The sequence below is a fragment of the Lupinus angustifolius genome, chromosome LG04 (assembly GCF_001865875.1).
Source record: "Lupinus angustifolius cultivar Tanjil chromosome LG04, LupAngTanjil_v1.0, whole genome shotgun sequence".
NCBI lineage: Eukaryota > Viridiplantae > Streptophyta > Magnoliopsida > Fabales > Fabaceae > Lupinus > Lupinus angustifolius.
This window is the reverse complement of record NC_032012.1, coordinates 26,605,821-26,624,641: the sequence shown is the minus strand read 5'-3', so window position 1 is coordinate 26,624,641 and position 18,821 is coordinate 26,605,821. Positions and strand designations below refer to the sequence as shown.

The window sequence follows — 18,821 nt, the reverse complement described above, 5'->3', positions numbered from 1 at the left end:
TTTAGATTATAAAATAATGTCGTGTTACTCGTGTGATACCAACCTTCAGTTACTTTCCCCCCCTTATAATAAATCTTTTACACGAAATTTGAAATTCATTATATCAGTTGATTTTGTGGTCATGTACAATTTAACAACAAATTATCAAAAGGAAACAGAGTGGAATGATGGACACATGTGAAGGTAAAAAAGAATGGGTTAGGCCCAAATATTTGTGAATAAGAATATTGGTCCATCCAGAAAAGGCAATTAGCTTTTTCATGTGCCTCTTGGTCGAATGTATGATGAATGCGACCACTTGGTTCTTTATATACAATAAAACATTATTTATTTGCAATGCATGAAGATCTAAGTTATGTGAGAAAAATATAAAAACTCACACGTGGAACTGAGATAGTACCTATAATGTAACTAAGAAAATGTCTCTTTCTATGAACCACAAACTTAAGGCTTAGTATTTGTCCTTAACGTTGGAGCACCGGATATGAAGCAGTTATATATCTTTTATTATACCCACCTTTATCCTTTATATTTAAAAGATTGATTATTGATATGATAGTCTTGTTTAGACGGTATGACATTCTTGTTTAGATAATGTCTCGGGTCCTGTATATTATTGATGAGATTTGGCTGGTCATTGTCATCCTTTATTTGGCTAGACTGTCTATCGGGATATAATCGACAACTGCATGAACAAAATCTTCCTTGCTCGGCATTTGGCTGGGACCTATGTATATATGGGTTGATATGACTTATCCTGAAAACCATGATGTAATAATTTGAATGTTTAAAAAGTAAGTAATTACAACTACTGTTTTGTCTATTAAATACTAAAATGAAAGAAAGTTTTTAATTAAATGCATAAAATCCCCCCTTATCTATTATATAAATATCATCATTGTCACAGCAAAAGTAGATATCTTACCAAAAACATCATATACAAATATTTTTCATAAAAATATAGAACTTTTTGCGTGCTTAATTTCATAAAATATACATTACAAGAACATACAAATGTGTTAAGAATACACGGACCCACAATGATGAGAAATTCATAGGCGAAAAGTACTTGTATCTTTGCCTATTTTTTCAATGAATACCTAATTTCCTCCATATGTGTAGTTTATCTTCTAGCCCAACAAAATGATATAGAGTATTTGATTTTACCTTAAAAAAGAAACACATAATCACGTTGAATAATCACGGACAAAGTTGATCACTTATAACAATTAAAACTAGTACATATATAGATTGATTATTTCTTTAATGCACTTTCATAAACAACACCAATTATGGTACTCCATTCTCTCATGCCTTTTTTGCATTGACAAATGACCACATCCTAAAAATAGAAAACGCCAATAATTATAAGACCATAATATGTTTTGGAACTGTCTTCAGAAATATAGGTGGATTTTGTAGTTTAAGAAAAAAAAATACATGCCTTGTTTTATATATTATTATTCTATTATTTATCATTTATTTTCATTCAACATTAACTTTTTAAAAAAATAATATAGATAAATCGTAGATAATATATAAGACTATATGTAAATATTTTATGGTCAATGTATAATTATTACATTCAAGTAACTAGAAAAAAACAAATAACAATTTTCCAATTATGTTGATTTTATTGTTTTTTAGTAGAAGATAAAAAGCGGATAAGATAGGGGAATGGTAGTTGGAGCAAATTAATATACCATATAAAACAATATTTTTTATTCACATGCTTAAATTATTTGAATTATGTATGTTTATAGATCTTCATAACATGTTATATTTTGAGACAAATGTATTTATGCTTATTAGTGCTATCATTTATGATTAAATTCTAATGTATTGACAATATTTAATTAGTTATCTCCACATATACACATTTCTACGCAAGTCTTTCTTTCTTATATATTATTACTTCTCTATATAAAGCCGATAAAATTATATAAATTAATAGTAGTTACAATTTTTTAATGAATATAAAAAAGTTATTCACATGATTTATTGACTTATTGAAAGATTGAGAAATAATGATGCAGTCCTCATCTATAACCTGTAATGGAAAGTTGAATTATGTGAATCTGCAACATTAATAAATAGCTAATTAAAGCAGTAAATAAATGAATTAAAAAGAAAAAGGAGCGAATCCAATGTGGCAGAAAAGGGAGGTGGGCCCCACCAAACTGAGTCGAATTTTGACTAACTATAAACGGAGTTAAGAGTGGTCACATCACTTTCCACTAAGCCGTTTTTTTACTGCGTTCGGGCAACGGTCACCACCGTTTCGGGCAGCCACTCCTCTCTCTCTCTCTCTCTCTCTCTCAAATTTTGAAAGGAAAATAAATAAATAACAACAGCGATCTTACACTCTCACCACCTGACATAGAAAGAAAGAGAAACACTGTCTTCACTTCATTTCAGAGAGAGAAACTGAAAAGCCCATTTTTTTATTGGTTTTCTCATTAAAGTTTTGATTTTTTTTGTTCTTTGATTTCTGGGTTCTTCCAAAAGAGTTCTATTTTGATGAGATCGAGTGGTAATGGTGGAGATTTGGGTGTTAGGGTTTTGGGTTATTTGAGTTGTTTGTGTTAGTTGTGGTTGTGGAGTGGGATTTTTGTAATGAGTTTGTATTGGAGTGTGAATTATTGTTTGGATCTAAGGTTAGCTACATAGTGAGATGGATAGAAAGTTCTGGGCTTTAGTTTTCATCTTCTCTGTCTTATTTGTTCATCCACTATGCCTCATTTCTGCTAACATGGAAGGTTTGTATCAACTCTCAAATAAATTCATATCACTTTCCTTTTTATTTCTGTTTTGTAAAACAATTTTCAATCTTTTTTTGTTGTTGAGATTTTGGTTTGTTTTTGTTGAGTTGTGTTGTAAGATTTTTTTACCTCTTTACTCACCTAGTAACTTTTGAAGACAATGCTTTCTATTTCTCAAACTGAAGGGAAGTAAAGTAATGTATATTTCTCATATATGGGAAGTTAACAATGTCCTAATGAAATCACCTTTGTCATACAATCCTGATTATGTTCTCATATGTTCCTGAATTTTGGTCAGTAAATCCTTAATGCCAATCTACTGAAGCTACAATGTATTTAATATTATTTTACACTTTATTTATCTATTAGGTAGTTTAGCTAAGAAAATCTAAAAATCGATGCTTCGCGGTCATTTACTTTTCTAAATTCAATTTGTGCAATATTTTTCATTGGTCAACATCTTACAGCTTTCGCTTGCTACTTTGCAACTCGATATGATCGTTGGTATTGATCTGATACTCGAGTGTATTGTGATATTTACAGGACCTGATAATTTATTGTTGTGTTTTGATACAGGTGATGCTTTACATAGCCTGAGGACAAATTTACAGGATCCTAACAATGTTTTGCAAAGTTGGGATCCTACACTTGTTAACCCGTGCACATGGTTTCATGTAACATGTAACAATGATAATAGTGTCATAAGAGTGTGAGCTGCTTGTTCCTTGATATCTGATGCATAAATCCTCATTCTTCTGTATGTCAAATTATGTTTTGATTATTTTCATAGACGATGAATTTTCTAATATTCGTTTCTGTTTTATTTTCCTCGGTCTGATGTCAGTGATCTGGGAAATGCTGCTTTGTCTGGTCAACTTGTTCCACAGCTTGGTCAGCTCAAGAATTTGCAGTATCTGTATGTTTTATGCCTTGATAATCTTGTGTTTCTTTGTTATAAATTTTTTGCCGGATGCTGATTTTACTAAATGTTGATTTACATATATTATCCCTTCATATGTTGATGTATATTTTTTACTTTACAGGGAACTTTACAGCAATAACATTACTGGCCCTATTCCAAGTGATCTTGGGAATCTTACGAACTTAGTGAGCTTGGATCTGTACCTGAACACCTTCACTGGCCCTATCCCAGATTCGCTGGGCAAGTTGTCAAAATTGCGTTTCTTGTGAGTATACTTATTTTTGCAATGATTTTTTTTTTTATATTTATTCTGTGGACATCCCCTAAAGAATTTTTTTCTTGTGCCAAACTCCATGATTTTACTTTCAAGTTAGTTTTTGTTATGTGTAGTTCATATTGGCATGCGTAATAAAAATAAATATGTTTAGAAGATGTTCCTTGATGAGTAATTTGAAGTCAACTTTGAAGAGGTGTATCCACAAGGATTGTTGGATTAGATTTGAATTCTGTGGATTATGTTGAATGCACAAAATAGAAATCTCTAATCTGCTTTAGCATTTTTGTTTAGCAGATACAACCAATCAAACGAAACATGTTTATGCATATGCAATAGCCCCGAGAGAAAACCAGCCTTCAATAAAAGGAAGGGTGTCATATTTTGTTCTAGCTTCTGAATATGATAGATATGGAAGGAAAACTCATTCATATCCCAGAATCACTTTCCTCCACTTGGTTTCCTTTTTTGTTTTCCTCTCCTAGCATCTCATTATGACTTCTCTCGATAGTAACTTTCATTATTGACAGCAACTGAAGCATTTAAATAGGCTTCAGTATGCTTTGCCTGCAAGCTAATAATTTATGCTCTTCCATGTTTTACAATTTACATGATTATTTCATAAAATACAAAAGTGCATCACAAAATAAAAGCATACCAATGTTACCTCGACGTATATTACTTGGTGCCTGTCAATCTCCATGTTCTTATTTTTTTGGTATTAGGATAGACATTAATACTGTTTCCCTGTATGTGTAAGGATAGCCGGCTTAATAACAACAGCTTGTCTGGTCCGATACCCATGTCACTGACTAATATTTCGTCTCTCCAAGTTCTGTAAGTACTACTTTATCTCAAAATGTGCAGTTTCTTAACCTTTTTATTATTAATATGGAATTCCAATAATGTTCTCTCAATTATGCCATTAAATGTAGAGATTTGTCCAATAACCGTCTCTCAGGTGTGGTTCCTGATACTGGCTCCTTCTCATTATTCACCCCTATCAGGTTTTCCACTGACCTTTGAGCTATTCTTACATTAATTTGTTCTGATTTGTAAAAAGATCTGAACGGGCTGCCCTTCTGCTCGTAGTTTTGCCAACAACTTGGCTCTATGTGGACCAGTCACTGGCCACCCTTGTCCCGGCTCTCCTCCATTTTCTCCTCCTCCGCCATTTGTCCCTCTACCCCCAATTTCTGCCCCAGGTAAATCTTTTTACTGATTTTAACCTTTGAAGTTTAATGACAAAGTTATATATACATATGGCATTTCGTCTTTTGCTAGTGCTCTTGGTTATGAAATTTATTGTTCCTGGTGTGTGATTGTGGCTGACTATAATTCATCAAACTTTTCTTTAATTTTGTTTTCAATGCGGTGACTTTTATGCATGAGCCTGAATATGGTGTGTTTCACTCAACACATTAGGAGCTCTTCCAGTCCTCTGCAAGACGGTTTATATTATTTTATGAAGGCATTTTGCTTGTTTTCGCATATTGTTGTGGATTGTCTCACTAAGTTTTGATGATTAAATTCTTCATTGGCGCACTTGGGATGAGAAGTCATTAATCTGTTATTTCTTCTAATTGTTTCAAGATTAGTTTGTCATGGTTTTTATTTGCGCAAAGAAGATAACATAAACATTGATGTTCTGTGCTTCCTCTGTCTAATTGCAGGAGGTAATAGTGCCACTGGGGCAATAGCTGGAGGAGTTGCTGCAGGCGCTGCTCTATTATTTGCTGCACCTGCAATTGCATTTGCGTGGTGGCGTCGGAGGAAACCTCAGGAATTTTTCTTTGATGTTCCTGGTGAGTGATCATGGTTGAATGACTACTACATTGGTTAAACTCGTTAAGGATCGAATTTGACTTGCATATATTTGCAGCTGAAGAGGATCCTGAGGTCCATCTTGGGCAGCTTAAGAGATTCTCACTACGAGAACTGCAAGTTGCAACAGATACTTTCAGCAATAAGAACATTCTTGGGAGGGGAGGATTTGGTAAGGTATACAAAGGACGCTTGGCAGATGGTTCATTAGTCGCTGTCAAAAGATTGAAAGAGGAGCGAACTCCTGGTGGGGAGCTTCAGTTTCAGACCGAGGTAGAGATGATCAGCATGGCTGTGCATAGAAATCTCCTCCGTTTACGTGGGTTTTGTATGACACCAACAGAAAGGCTACTTGTTTACCCTTACATGGCTAATGGAAGTGTTGCCTCATGCTTAAGAGGTGGATCCTTTGCTCTTTTTCTTTTTGCAATTTCTTAGCGAAAAGTGTTTTCCCCATGCTTCCCATGCTCAAACCAAAAACGGAACTCAAAGTAGAGAATTTAATAAAGTAAGCTGATTTATTCAAACTGTGTTAGCTTTTAGCACCACGCTTACAATGGAAACACCAATGTGTGGAGTGCCACATTCCGTGACTCTGCAAGTGAATTGAACTTTTATGCCAAACCACAAGCATACTTGTAGTATTAACCTAGTAGCTATTCTGGTTATATTCTCAACATGATCTTTCAAATATTAATTACCGTCTTATGATTTTTTATTTTCATTATCCTAGAGCGTCCTCCACATCAAGAACCCCTAGATTGGCCAACAAGGAAAAGAATAGCTTTGGGATCAGCAAGGGGTCTTTCATATTTGCATGATCATTGTGACCCTAAGATTATTCATCGCGATGTAAAGGCTGCAAACATATTGTTGGATGAGGAGTTCGAGGCTGTTGTCGGAGATTTTGGATTAGCAAAACTCATGGATTACAAGGATACCCATGTGACAACTGCTGTACGCGGCACAATTGGACACATAGCTCCGGAATACCTATCTACTGGTAAATCTTCAGAGAAAACCGACGTTTTTGGTTATGGTATTATGCTTCTCGAGCTGATCACTGGACAAAGGGCTTTTGACCTTGCTCGGCTTGCCAACGATGATGATGTTATGCTGCTTGATTGGGTATGTTTATTGTAAATGCATATCCTTGTGTTTTTGTCAATTACAGTTTACCTTTGCAGTTAAATTTCATCCAACGATCCTATTCATGTTTTAAGTAGCTTTTTTAATTTGTAAGTAATGTTATGTCCAAATCTGCTACAATTGAAAATGTTGATAGGTAAAAGGACTGCTGAAAGAGAAAAAGCTAGAAATGTTGGTGGATCCTGATCTACATAACAATTACATAGAAGCAGAGGTAGAACAGTTAATCCAGGTTGCACTACTCTGCACACAAGGTTCCCCGATGGATCGACCGAAGATGTCAGAAGTGGTGAGAATGCTTGAAGGCGATGGGCTGGCAGAAAGATGGGATGAGTGGCAAAAAGTCGAAATTCTGAGGCAGGAAGTGGAGCTTGCCCCTCATCACAATTCTGATTGGATTCTTGACTCAACTGAAAATTTACATGCAGTTGAGTTATCTGGTCCTAGGTGACATTGCATAGCTGCATGGCACATTAGTAAGTAAACAAATCAGAATGGAATTATTTATGACTTATTTTTCTAACTTATAAAGTTTTTCTTACATATTTTTCTCTCTTTTCTTTTTGATTCCATCAAGTACCATATCCTGATTACATCTTTTGTAAGTGTACTGCATTATATTCAGTTACATTTGTGCATAGTGTGCCTTTGTCAATTACAATTTTGTATCATATGCTTCACTTTGATCTTGAAAAACAACCCAACCACTATTACCACTTCATTCATGTTCCTTCACAGTGCAATATTCAAATATTCTCAACTCAACCTAAAATTATATCAAGTAAACCTCAATCTCTATCAATTCTTTTTGTTTATGAGCATGATTGGGTTATGAATTAAGGGAGCATTTACCATGGGCCGTTGAGATATAAGAAATCATCCCAATTACCTTGTATTTAATGGTTTAGAATAATGTAAATTAACTAAAATGTATATTAGAGAAAAATAATTTAATGGCCTAGAGAAACAAATTTGTTTTTATTTATCTGACTCTTTAGAATTTCTTTTGACTCTAGAAATTTAAGACAACATTATTAATTTACAATTTTACCTTATAATTATATAATACATATAAACAGCAAAATAAATAAAACTGTACATAAATTTAATATAATTATATTTCTTAATATGTGTGACATATCCTTACAAAAATTATATAATGGTCCACCAAATCCAATAAATATATCCTCTTCAATTTTGGCACCTCCAGTATTGTAAGAGGTTGAATATTAAACAACGTCTCAAAATAAGAGCCTCTGTTTAGGATTTCTTAGACGCATATCCTGTGTTGAAAAGAATAGAAAATTGTAATTTTAAAAATTTATTCTTCATTTTATTCATCAATTCAATGGCGAGCATAAAGGGTAAATTTAAAAAAACTTATTCTTAGAGTAAGTGAGTACTCATATTTGGAAATGATTTTATTAAGAGGAAAAAATGTATGCACTGATAGTTTATGAGTTTTATATACTATTATTGTAGTATTACTATTAATTTTTAAGTATCATTGACTTTTCAAAAAAAATATTATTTAAATAAATAGTGGATAATAAAGTGCATGCATATAAATCTTTACATTATTTCACACTCTTTTTATTAATACATTTTGGACACATTTTTGTGACAGTTCAGACTTCAAAATTGCATGGAAAACGGGACAATAAGGGGCAAGTACGTGCCGAAATGATATATATAAAAATAAAGAGGAATATCTACGTTAAAAAGTAATAACATCTCCACTACCAAGTGCTCCAATACTATATGAAAATAACATATATTATTTATAAAATATATAAAAGTTTTATTCATTTTGTTGTATTATTATTATTATTATTATTCATTATTCACATTTTATTATCATTAACGTACTCTTCAAAAAAATAACACAAATGAATTCTAAACATTTATACATAATTACTATATTATTTTTACTACTAATTTGTATTAAATTTTTTTATAAATAATTAATATTAATTAAACAAAAATAATAGATGATATAATAACAATATATCCAATTTATATGTTTTCAGTGTCTATGGTTTTCTCTAAAAAATTTACATTGACATTAAGTACATTTTTTTGTTATCATAATCAATACATATTACAATTGTATCATTATCCCTTAATGGAAAATATTAAAAGAATGATGAGCTTGATGTATTGAAATAATATTATTATATTCTTCTACTTATTATTAATAAATAAAATATTACTTTCTTATATATATATATAAATATATATCACTTACTTTTATATCTATGCAAGTGCATTTCAATTCATACACATTATTTAAAATATTGAATTAACTTTATTCATGTATCTCTCCAAGTGACAACTTTTCAAAAAAAAAATATATACTAATAATATATGAGTTTTAAATATTATCATTGTATCATCTATATATTTATGTTTATTATCATTCAATCTTCAAAAAAATACAAATAAACGATAGATAATGTATTAATTATGCATAAATATTTATATTGATAATATATAAATATTACATTCTATATTTTCTAAATACGATAAATAAAAATTTTATTTATACTTTTCCTTTTATTATCAGAAGAAATTAATGGCACGTGGAGTTAATGAAATAAATGTTTTAGAAAATAATAATTTTCAGAATGATGACGCGTAAAATAAATGCCACGTATTCTGTCAAACATTATCCCAGAATCTAGCGTGTGTATATATATATTCTTTGTCAGAAATTTCGTAGAAGAAAAAATATATATATATATTTCAAAAACTTTTGTCGAAAATTTCTGAAGTGAGAAGCAATTGAATATTGTGGTCCCCACTATACGTAAAACTCTACACTTGTGTTTTCTATGTCAGCACACAATTCTTCTTCCAATTCATTCATTGAATTTTGAGGTTTCAACAATTCTTTCATTCTTTCATATTTCTTCTTTATATTGCTTCCCCTTTTCTATTTCCTTCAAAAAGTTCGCAACTTTGTCTTTGTGGGTTGGTTTTGTGTGACCCAAATTGCATATAAATTCTTTGCTTATTTCAGAAAACAGTGATCTTTCTTGGGTTTGCTTTGACGGTAAGGTTCTACATTTCTTATCTATTATTTTTATTTTTTATTTTTAAATTACGTGTTCTTATTTGAAACCTTGTCTGTAGATTGAAATTGTAGTTTTTTGATGAATCTTGGTCTGGTATGGGAAGTTGTTGAATATTTTTATTTAATTACTATGTAAGAAACTGAAGACTTTATTGAGGGCTTAATCTGTTTTTTGAGGATCAGTTTTATGTGGGTTGCTAATATTCTTTTTTTGTTTTGTGTTAATTTTTAATACATTGATTTGTGTTTTGAGGTCTGATCCATTTGTGAACTGTTTCAAATCTATGTGTAGCAGTTGGGAATTTTTGCCAATGCCATTTTGAAGGGTCAAATTCAGAAATATAGGGTTTTTGTTGTGTTGCTAGCTTGGGAGAATGTGCATCTCAAGTCCTCATTCTACCTTTGGTTTTTAATATTTTTTGTATCTGATATTTGGCATGTTGGAATTCATGAACCAATTTTGAATCTGCAATTTTAGCACTTGGTTAATGAATCTACGGCTGACCTGTTGTTCCTAATGATTCTTTTGATCTCGAATACCCGTTGTTGACATTTTTTTGGAAATTAATATTAGTATTTATAGAATCTTTTTATACTCCATGAAACAATTCTATCTTTTTGAATGAATATATGTTCATCTTTCAGTGTTATTGTGAGTTTTGACTGTTATTCAGGTGGAGGATGTACTTCCTATTATATTTCATTGTTTGTATGTGACTATTCTTGTTTGATCATGTTGACTGTAGTCCTAAAGGAAATTAAACTGAAATTGAATTGTATGTCTATAATTTTTTAGTTGGGAGGATTTGGTTTATTCAATTCTGTTTTTATAATGGAATGTGATATTATCATATTTGCTTTAGTAACTTTTAGTAGTAGTTAATTAAAGGGAATCGGAATTTAGAAACTCATTCAATACTAATAAATTTTTCTTGTACCAGAATACGTGATCAAGTTCAGGTCTCTTTGTAATAAGGTTTGTGGATAAGTGTAGCTTCGGATTTGTAGTATGTGCCATTATTGTGGTGCATGTTTGACGAAATCAAATTCTGTCAACAACAATCAGGGAAATGATAGTAGTGTAAAGTTTAATGTTAAAGTTCCCAAAAAGTCTTGTAAATCTTGTGGAGAGAAGCCAGAGCAAGAAAATGTGAAATGGGGTCATACAAGTCCATATTTCACACCACATATCAGTCCAACTGCATCATTGACAAGTAGTGATAGCTGTGTTTCAGCCTGCAGTAAATTACTGTCTCTCTGTCTTTTTTATTTATTAATTTTACTTATGGTTATATTGAAAAATGTTATTTTAACTGCTCTTTATCGGATCTTTTAGGTGAGTTTTACGTTGATGTGAACTCATCTGACAGGTAATTTTATCATCACTGACAATGAGTATAAATGTATAATGTTCAACTGAGTTATACTTTAAATACTTATTTTGTTTGTTTCTCTATTAGGACCAGTCGAGTAGAAAGTACAGTTGAAGGTGTTATGTTAGATCTCAACTATAAGTTGAATGGGGAATCAGCAAAAGTGATGGCAAATAATGCCCGAGAAAGCAATAATGACAATGAAGGATACACAGTAAGAGATGTGGAGATTGTTCAAGGAAATAACTGTCTTGAAGCAAAAGCTGATGGTTCTGAAAACCCTACTGCATCCTACGCCGAAGAAACTAAATATTCTCTTCCTGATGACTTGGATATCCAAACTTGGGAACCTCCGGAGCCAGAAAACCCACAGGATGATATGGACAATAGTTTGACTTGTAATGATGACGATGAAGACGAGGGCAATGGGATTGCATACTTGGGCGAGCCAACCTCTATGAGTAGTTCTAAGGATGAAGTAAGTGGGAACTATAGGTTCAAAGAGGAAAAACAAAGAGCAATTGAAGAAGTAATGAATGGGAAATTGAAGGGACTTGTAGGTCGGCTTCTTAAATCTGTTGGAGTTTCCTCATCTGATGAAGGTCATAGGAGTTGGGTTGATATAGTTACGTCTTTATCATGGGAAGCTGCTTCTTTTTTGAAGCCTGATGCTATTGGAGGTAATGCAATGAATCCTGATGGATATGTTAAAGTGAAATGTGTTGCAGCTGGTTCTCGTAGCCAAAGGTAAAAGTAGTTCTCAAGTTAGAATCTACTGTCTCATACTGCTATTTTTTGTTGGATTAATGTGACTGTGTTTATGTTTTTCAGAAATCCACTTGTTGTATTATGTGATTACCAAACTGTTTCCCCCCAACCTATTTAAAAACTGTTTTCTTTTTAATCGCATGTAGCATTCAATTATTGTTTCCTTTTCCATTTGACATTTTCTTTGGAGGTAGCTTTCACTTGTTCTACGTAGTTATTGTTTTCTACTTTTTTGAATTCTTAGGAGATCCAGAATATAAATATCTCACATGCAATTTTTGTGTCTAATAGCAAACCTTAAAGCATATATTTTGTGATGCAGTCAACTTATCAGAGGTTTGATCTTCAAAAAACATGCTGTTCACAAGCATATGCCGACTAAATTCAAAAATCCAAGGTTGTTACTGATTCGTGGTGATGTTGGCCATTCTATTAATGGGCTGTCCTCATTTGAGTCCATGGACCAGGTAAGTTAAGTTAGATTGGATTCTATGCTTTTTAACATAACATTCTCTAGCTGATTATTTGCTTGCTCACAGGAGAAAGAGTATCTGAAATCCAAAATGGGTCTTATAGAAATGTGCCACCCAAATGTTATATTAGTGGAGAAAATGGTTTCTCGTGATATACAAGAGTCAATTTTAGCTAAGGGAATGACATTAGTACTTGATATGAAGCTTCATCGTCTGCGAAGAGTTGCTCTTTGTACTGGTTCACCAATTCTTTCATGCGATAATTTGAATGGTCAAAAGCTAAGACACTGTGACTTCATTTATTTTGAGAGGATTGTGGAGGAACATGATGGTGCTGGTGAAGGAGGAAAGAGGCCCATCAAAACTTTGATGTTTATTGAGGGCTGTCCTACACGTTTGGGCTGTACGGTATGCCTTTACTTGTAACTTGGAACTCTCAATCTTCCAAACTAATGAGATGTATTCTTCATCTTCTATGACATAGCAAGTTGTGTTTCCATTTATTGGCATACATGTTAAAGCACATATGCATGCATGCTTGGATACCGAGTCTCTTTTTCTTCGGTGTCTAAGGAATTTTGTGGTTATTGTTGAAATTAGCACACTATGAAGCATCAGGGTAGATATGGGGATAGTGTGGCACTGGCACTAGCATTTGACAATTCAATATTGAATAAACTTTTACTAGACAGATGTTTTTGCTTTGAAAGCAGATAAACTGCATAAAAAATGGTTTTTGTACACTGTGATGTATGCTTAGTGAACATTGAAAACACGATGCTCCCTTTTTTCGATGATTACATATTTCAAAATATCAGTATAATATGAATGCCTGAGGAGCATTGATTCTGCCTCTAATAAACATGAAATCTGAAACTATTTCTCCTTCATTATTATCAGCTTAGTTGAGCTGTAATTTTGTATTTCCAAACACTCCCTACAGGATATTTATTCTCTACCCTGTGCTTCTATTGGCATCTGATGCTAAGCATTTATATTTTCTTTTTGCTTCCATTATCTTCCATCATATGAACGTGAAGTTATATTTAGGTTTTTTCTTCTACTGTTTCTGATACTATTAACTTCTGCATCACCTGACATTTCAGATTTTACTGAAAGGAACACATAGTGATGAATTGAAAAAGATCAAATATGTCACGCGGTGTGCGGTTGTCATGGCATATAACTTAATCCTTGAAACCTCCTTCCTCTTGGATCAGAAAGCAATGTTCTCTACCATTCCTGCTATGAAATTAACAAATACCTTGCCAACCAATCAGGAATCTCATGGTTCAGCATTTGTTGATTCAAGCATTCCATCTCTTGAGCATTCTGCTGAAAATGGACTAGTTAATACTGATATTCCCGTATGCAATGGACTTCATGACAAAAACACAAATTGTTTAAACTTAGAATCAGAAGAGGTTTCCCCATTATCTTGTGAACCATATAATCCAGCTGTCTTTTCTGGATTCTCAGCCATCTCATCTTCTCTGAAGAAAGTTATGGGCGGCAGCTTTCCCTTTGCATCATCTGCTCCTTACCAGTCTATATCAGCATATTTAGGCTTTAATGAAAGGAAACCAGATGATGAGGTCAATAAATCAATTTCTATTGTATACTCTCCGGAGGAAGATGAAAATACCAAGATCGAAGTAAAAACTGATTCTAATGCAGTGAAGTTACTTAATGGTGGACTATCCCTGACTCCATTTGTGGACTTAGATTCCAACGGGGATAAAAGTAAAGATGGAGACAATGATAGAAAGGAAATCGAAGGTAAAAATGATATCAGTGCAGTGTTGGATTCTCAGAGTATTTTGGTCTTGATGTCTTCCCGGAACGCCTTAAAAGGGACTGTATGCCAGCAAAGTCATTTTTCTCACATTATGTTTTACAAGAACTTCGACATTCCACTTGGAAAGTTTCTTCAGGATGACCTACTCAATCAGGTCTTCAAAACTTTCCCCCCTTTGCTTCTTTGCTTTCTCTGGTTGAATGATGCTAATTATGGATACAGTGCATGATTCTGTAGAAGTTTATTTATGAATGTATTGTTGGAATAAGTTTATGCTCTAACTGTTTGCTCTTGCTGCGAACGCAGGCAAGACTTTGCGACACCTGCCAAGAATTGCCAGAAGCTCACTTTTATTATTATGCTCATCATAATAAGCAGCTTACTATACAAGTCAAACGACTGCCTCACGAAAAATGCTTGCCAGGGGAGGCAGAGGGGAAACTTTGGATGTGGAGCCGTTGTGTAAAATGCAAGTCTGACTGTACAAAGCGAGTATTGATATCCACCACTGCTCGTAGTCTATCATTTGGAAAGTTTTTGGAGCTTAGCCTTTCTCGCTATTCTTCTACCAGAAAGTTGACCTCTGGGTGTTCTCTTGATAGGGGTTATGTCTACTTTTTTGGGTATGATAATCTACATACCCCTTTTATAGTACAATATACTGTTAACTTGTTTATCCAGCCTTCATTTCTACTTCTTGTCCAAGGAGTACGTAAACAATATAATAAACAAAGAACAAAATAAGAAGAGTTTCTTACAAATAATTTGTAGGGCGATACGCTGGTCAACCAGATTGTTGTTCTAATTTGTAATTTTGATACAGAGGGTTTCTATTTTCTACTCCTTTTTCTCTGTAACATCCTCCTTCGTCTTGATAAATTTCTTCATTTATGGAAATATTTACAACAACAAAAAAAGTGCATGGCCTTGATTCAAGGTGCAACCTAGTTCCTCTTGATGGCCCAAGTCAGGTGCCTTGCAAGCAGGTAGTCTGGGAGGACTGGACTGTTCTCTCACCTGAAAGGCTCCTTGCTTCACCCTATGTCAGAACTCTGTAAGAAGTATTTCAAATGGAATAAAACTTGGTTGTTTGAATGAAGATTTTAATATTTGGATGGATGGAATTTTGGATATTGTGTATATAAAACAGCCATGGTTCTACTTTATGCTTAGGTTGTTTAATATTATCAATTTAAAATTTGACATTTAGAAATGTTCTCAAATTTTGTTTTTTTGTTAGCACGCTTGCCTTGACTTATAATGATTGTAAATTAGACTATCACATAAGATTTAGTCAATTTCATTCTGCACTAATTGAAAACTTGAAGTGCCAGTAAATTACTTTTTAAAGTTTTAGGCGCAAACCTTTCTGCTTAAGTGTGATTATTTGCATTTTTGTCGGGTCCATGTTTTGTAGGTTATTAACTAAAGGAGGTTTGGACAGGGTATGTCAACCTTGCATGTTTATCTATCACTGATATATTATTTGTTGTATTTTTCTTTATCATGCAGATTAGGACACATGGTTGCAATGTTCAGATATTCTGCTGTCATTACTTATACTGTGTCTGTGCCTCCTCAAAAGCTAGAGTTCAATGGTGCATTAAGACGAGAGTGGCTTTTGAAAGAAACTGAGAATGTAAGTCCCCAATATGTCTGTTTTCATGCAGATAATTCTTTGATTTATACTGGCTGAAATATAATATGAGACATTCCTTGTATTGAATTAATTTCCTTTTTCTATGTTTTAAGGTGCACATGAAATGCACAGCACTGTTCACAGAAGTTGCAAACTGTTTGAAGACAATAAGACTTGATAAATCAACCTTGATCCTTGAAGGATCAATCAGAGAGTTCTCCGAGGTTGAGAAGATGTTGAAGCAAGAGCGAGAAGAGTTTGAGGTTAGATCTGCATAAGAACATGATTTTGACATTCACTTATGTAACATGGAATCAACTTTGTCCAAATTTGAATGTGGTTCCAGAAGTTGCAAGCCCTAGTTCTTCTTTACCTTATTTATCCCTTTATTCTGATATATATATCTGTTAAATATGATATGCCCTAGCTCACTGAATTTTCTCTCTCTTATATGCATTAACAATGTTGAGAATAGGTATAGTAATGTATATTGAAGGAGTCAAATAAAATTGTTGATGGAGGATCTTTTTTCCTTAAAAAATAATTGTGAAACAGGATGAATATTGCTAGTTTCTTTCACTGAAGCTCTGATTAGAAGTTTCAATGCCAACACAAGATTTAGCTTACTGTGTTAAATATAACTTGGAAATATTTAATTTGTTGCACGTGATACATTACTTCTAGATTTTCATTCCTTTTGATATGAAGTTTTTTTATCGTAATGAAAGCTTTACATATTGCAATTAGTGTGAATACTAATGTCCTCTTCCCCTGACTTGTATCATGATAATAGGTAAACATCAAGAATGTTGTTTCTAAGAAAGGGGATTCAGACCATGCTGCCTTTAAACTGCTCAGTTTAAACCGATTGATGTGGGATATTCTGATTGAATCCTGTGTGTGGAATCGGCGATTGTACTCATTACACTCACATGACTGTTCAAGAAGTGAATCTTTTGTCTCTGAGAAAACTATGCAAGAACATAGTTATTCAAAGATAGAAGACACTGCTGGGAGAGAAATTGCTTTAACAGGTAATGTAAAGGAAAATGGAAATGTTAATGGGGGTGCCAAATTAGAAATCATGTTAGACACATATTTGGACGTAAATGATCTCCTGATAACGGAAATTCCTATTAGTGGACCTCTTCTAGAGGGGAATGAACTGGATGATCCACATAACACATATGATGTCCCACACAAAGTGAAGACTCCTTTTGTTGACGATTGGAGATCAAAGAGATCTTCTGACAATAAGTTGAGGTTTAGTGAAGATGTTTTCACTCAATCTCCTTCAGAATATGGTAATCACCAGGAAAAGGATTTCATCACATCCAATCATCCTCAAGTACATGAAAGCTTTCCAGTTTATGCAGATATTCAAAGCAGTCTTTCAGTTCATAATAGTGCTTCACTGCATTCACCAGTTACTAGTTTTCAGGATTCAAATGAATGGTTCTGGAAGCCATTTGCTGACATTCGTCAGATAGGCGTAAGGGACTTCCAGAAAAGATTCTTGTCAAATTTTGAACCTGTAAGCAGCTCTATCACGGAATATCTACCAACAGCCAATCAATTAATCACCGAGGAAGGAACGAGGTTGCACATCCCTCTCAGGACAGATAATCATATTGTATCTGACTATGAGCATGAACCCTCGAGCATAATCGCTTGTGCACTGGCCTTCTTGAAAGATTCATATATGATGCCAGGTGACTATGAAGATGGTAGTAGAAAAAGTGGAGTGGCTTCAAAATCAATAGAAAGTTTGCATGGTTTTATCCATGGTGCTACCTTAACTTCTCCACACACATTTTCAAGTTCTGCAGATTCTGATTCTGTGTATTCTACAGAAAGAACCTCTTCGGAAGAGTCGCGTTCCTCTCATACTCCTGAAAACCATAGTAGCATAGAGATTGCTATGGGTTATGCAAAATCACTTGGGAGCGAAAAATATTCAGTGATTTGTCATTATGTTAACCAATTCCGCGAGCTTCGTCATTTATGTGGCCTATCTGAGCTTGATTATATCGCTTGTTTAAGCCGCTGTAGGAACTGGGATGCTAAAGGTGGAAAAAGCAAGTCTTTTTTCGCGAAAACACTTGATGACAGGTTCATCATAAAGGAAATTAAGAAGACAGAACTTGATTCATTTTTGGGGTTTTCTTCTCGGTATTTCAAACACATGAGGGAGTCATTCGAGTCTGGTAGCCAAACATGTCTTGCAAAAGTCTTGGGAATATATCAGGTTGGTGTCTCTACTCTATACTTCTTGGGCATATATCTTGCAAAACATTTGCCAACTTTTTCTCCTGTTTTATTTTCTTTACTCCTGGAATTCTCAGCATTTCAATCTCCATGCAGGTTACTAAAAGAAACACCAAAAGTGGCAAAGAGGTTAAACACGACCTCATGGTGATGGAAAACCTTACTTACAATCGCAATATTACTCGCCAGTATGATCTTAAAGGTGCTCTTTTTGCTCGGTACAAATCTGCTGCTGATGGTGCTGGAGATGTTCTTTTGGATCAGAACTTTGTGAATGACATGAACTCTTCTCCATTATATGTCAGTCATAAAGCAAAGTGCCATCTTGAACGGGCTATTTGGAATGATACAAGTTTTCTCAATGTAAGTCTGCATCAAAAGCATTCTATCTTTGAGCCTAAATTGTCACATTGATATATCTGCTGTTGAATTTGTTGCCCTTGTGTTCATATTTTCCTTGAAATTTGTTCTTTTTTGGAATTTATTTCCTGACTA

General features: G+C 33.6%; 3 protein-coding genes across 15 annotated transcripts in view; all 3 read left to right on the top strand.

Moving 5' to 3' along the window:
* On the top strand, positions 2,284-7,586 carry LOC109346731 (somatic embryogenesis receptor kinase 2-like). 2 transcript variants are annotated; one of them, XM_019586474.1, is made up of 11 exons: positions 2,287-2,759; positions 3,339-3,471; positions 3,607-3,678; positions 3,806-3,949; positions 4,724-4,795; positions 4,894-4,965; positions 5,051-5,163; positions 5,632-5,763; positions 5,841-6,182; positions 6,516-6,910; positions 7,068-7,586. In XM_019586474.1, the coding sequence occupies exons 1-11, from the start codon at positions 2,675-2,677 to the stop codon at positions 7,380-7,382; spliced, it is 1,875 nt and encodes a 624-aa protein (XP_019442019.1). In that variant the 5' UTR covers positions 2,287-2,674; the 3' UTR covers positions 7,383-7,586. The 2 variants fall into 2 exon arrangements, with proteins under 2 accessions (XP_019442020.1, XP_019442019.1); XM_019586475.1 differs by lacking the exon at positions 4,894-4,965 and having other exon boundaries at positions 2,284-2,759.
* Positions 9,725-18,821, top strand: part of LOC109346727 (putative 1-phosphatidylinositol-3-phosphate 5-kinase FAB1D) — a 9,724-nt gene continuing 627 nt past the window's right edge. For 2 of the 12 annotated variants that reach the window (XM_019586458.1, XM_019586455.1), the window contains exons 1-12: positions 9,725-9,986; positions 10,949-11,248; positions 11,344-11,377; positions 11,468-12,127; positions 12,471-12,615; positions 12,688-13,029; positions 13,728-14,573; positions 14,726-15,042; positions 15,932-16,058; positions 16,172-16,321; positions 16,852-18,306; positions 18,423-18,689. In XM_019586458.1, the coding sequence (XP_019442003.1) occupies positions 11,017-11,248; positions 11,344-11,377; positions 11,468-12,127; positions 12,471-12,615; positions 12,688-13,029; positions 13,728-14,573; positions 14,726-15,042; positions 15,932-16,058; positions 16,172-16,321; positions 16,852-18,306; positions 18,423-18,689 (4,575 nt within the window). In that variant the 5' untranslated portion in view covers positions 9,725-9,986; positions 10,949-11,016. Of the gene's footprint in view, positions 9,992-10,948; positions 11,249-11,343; positions 11,378-11,467; positions 12,128-12,470; positions 12,616-12,687; positions 13,030-13,727; positions 14,574-14,725; positions 15,043-15,931; positions 16,059-16,171; positions 16,322-16,851; positions 18,307-18,422; positions 18,690-18,821 lie in introns of those variants that run through there. The other 10 variants (XM_019586464.1, XM_019586463.1, XM_019586462.1 and 7 more) reach the window with 10 other exon arrangements.
* Positions 13,434-18,821, top strand: part of LOC109346728 — a 27,656-nt gene continuing 22,268 nt past the window's right edge. Inside the window, exons 1-2 of the mRNA XM_019586471.1 lie at positions 13,434-13,438; positions 14,657-14,658. The gene's annotated coding sequence lies outside the window, so the exon portion shown is untranslated. The remainder of the gene's footprint in view (positions 13,439-14,656; positions 14,659-18,821) is intronic.

What these genes read in the sequence shown, in the direction of transcription:
- LOC109346731 (XM_019586474.1), top strand. Translation starts at nt 2,675, where the DNA reads ATGGATAGAAAGTTCTGGGCTTTAGTTTTCATCTTCTCTGTCTTATTT. An exon ending in CTCAAGAATTTGCAGTATCT is followed by an intron (nt 3,679 to 3,805) that starts GTATGTTTTATG and finishes TTTACTTTACAG; the next exon opens with GGAACTTTACAGCAATAACA. An exon ending in ATTTTTCTTTGATGTTCCTG is followed by an intron (nt 5,764 to 5,840) that starts GTGAGTGATCAT and finishes ATATATTTGCAG; the next exon opens with CTGAAGAGGATCCTGAGGTC.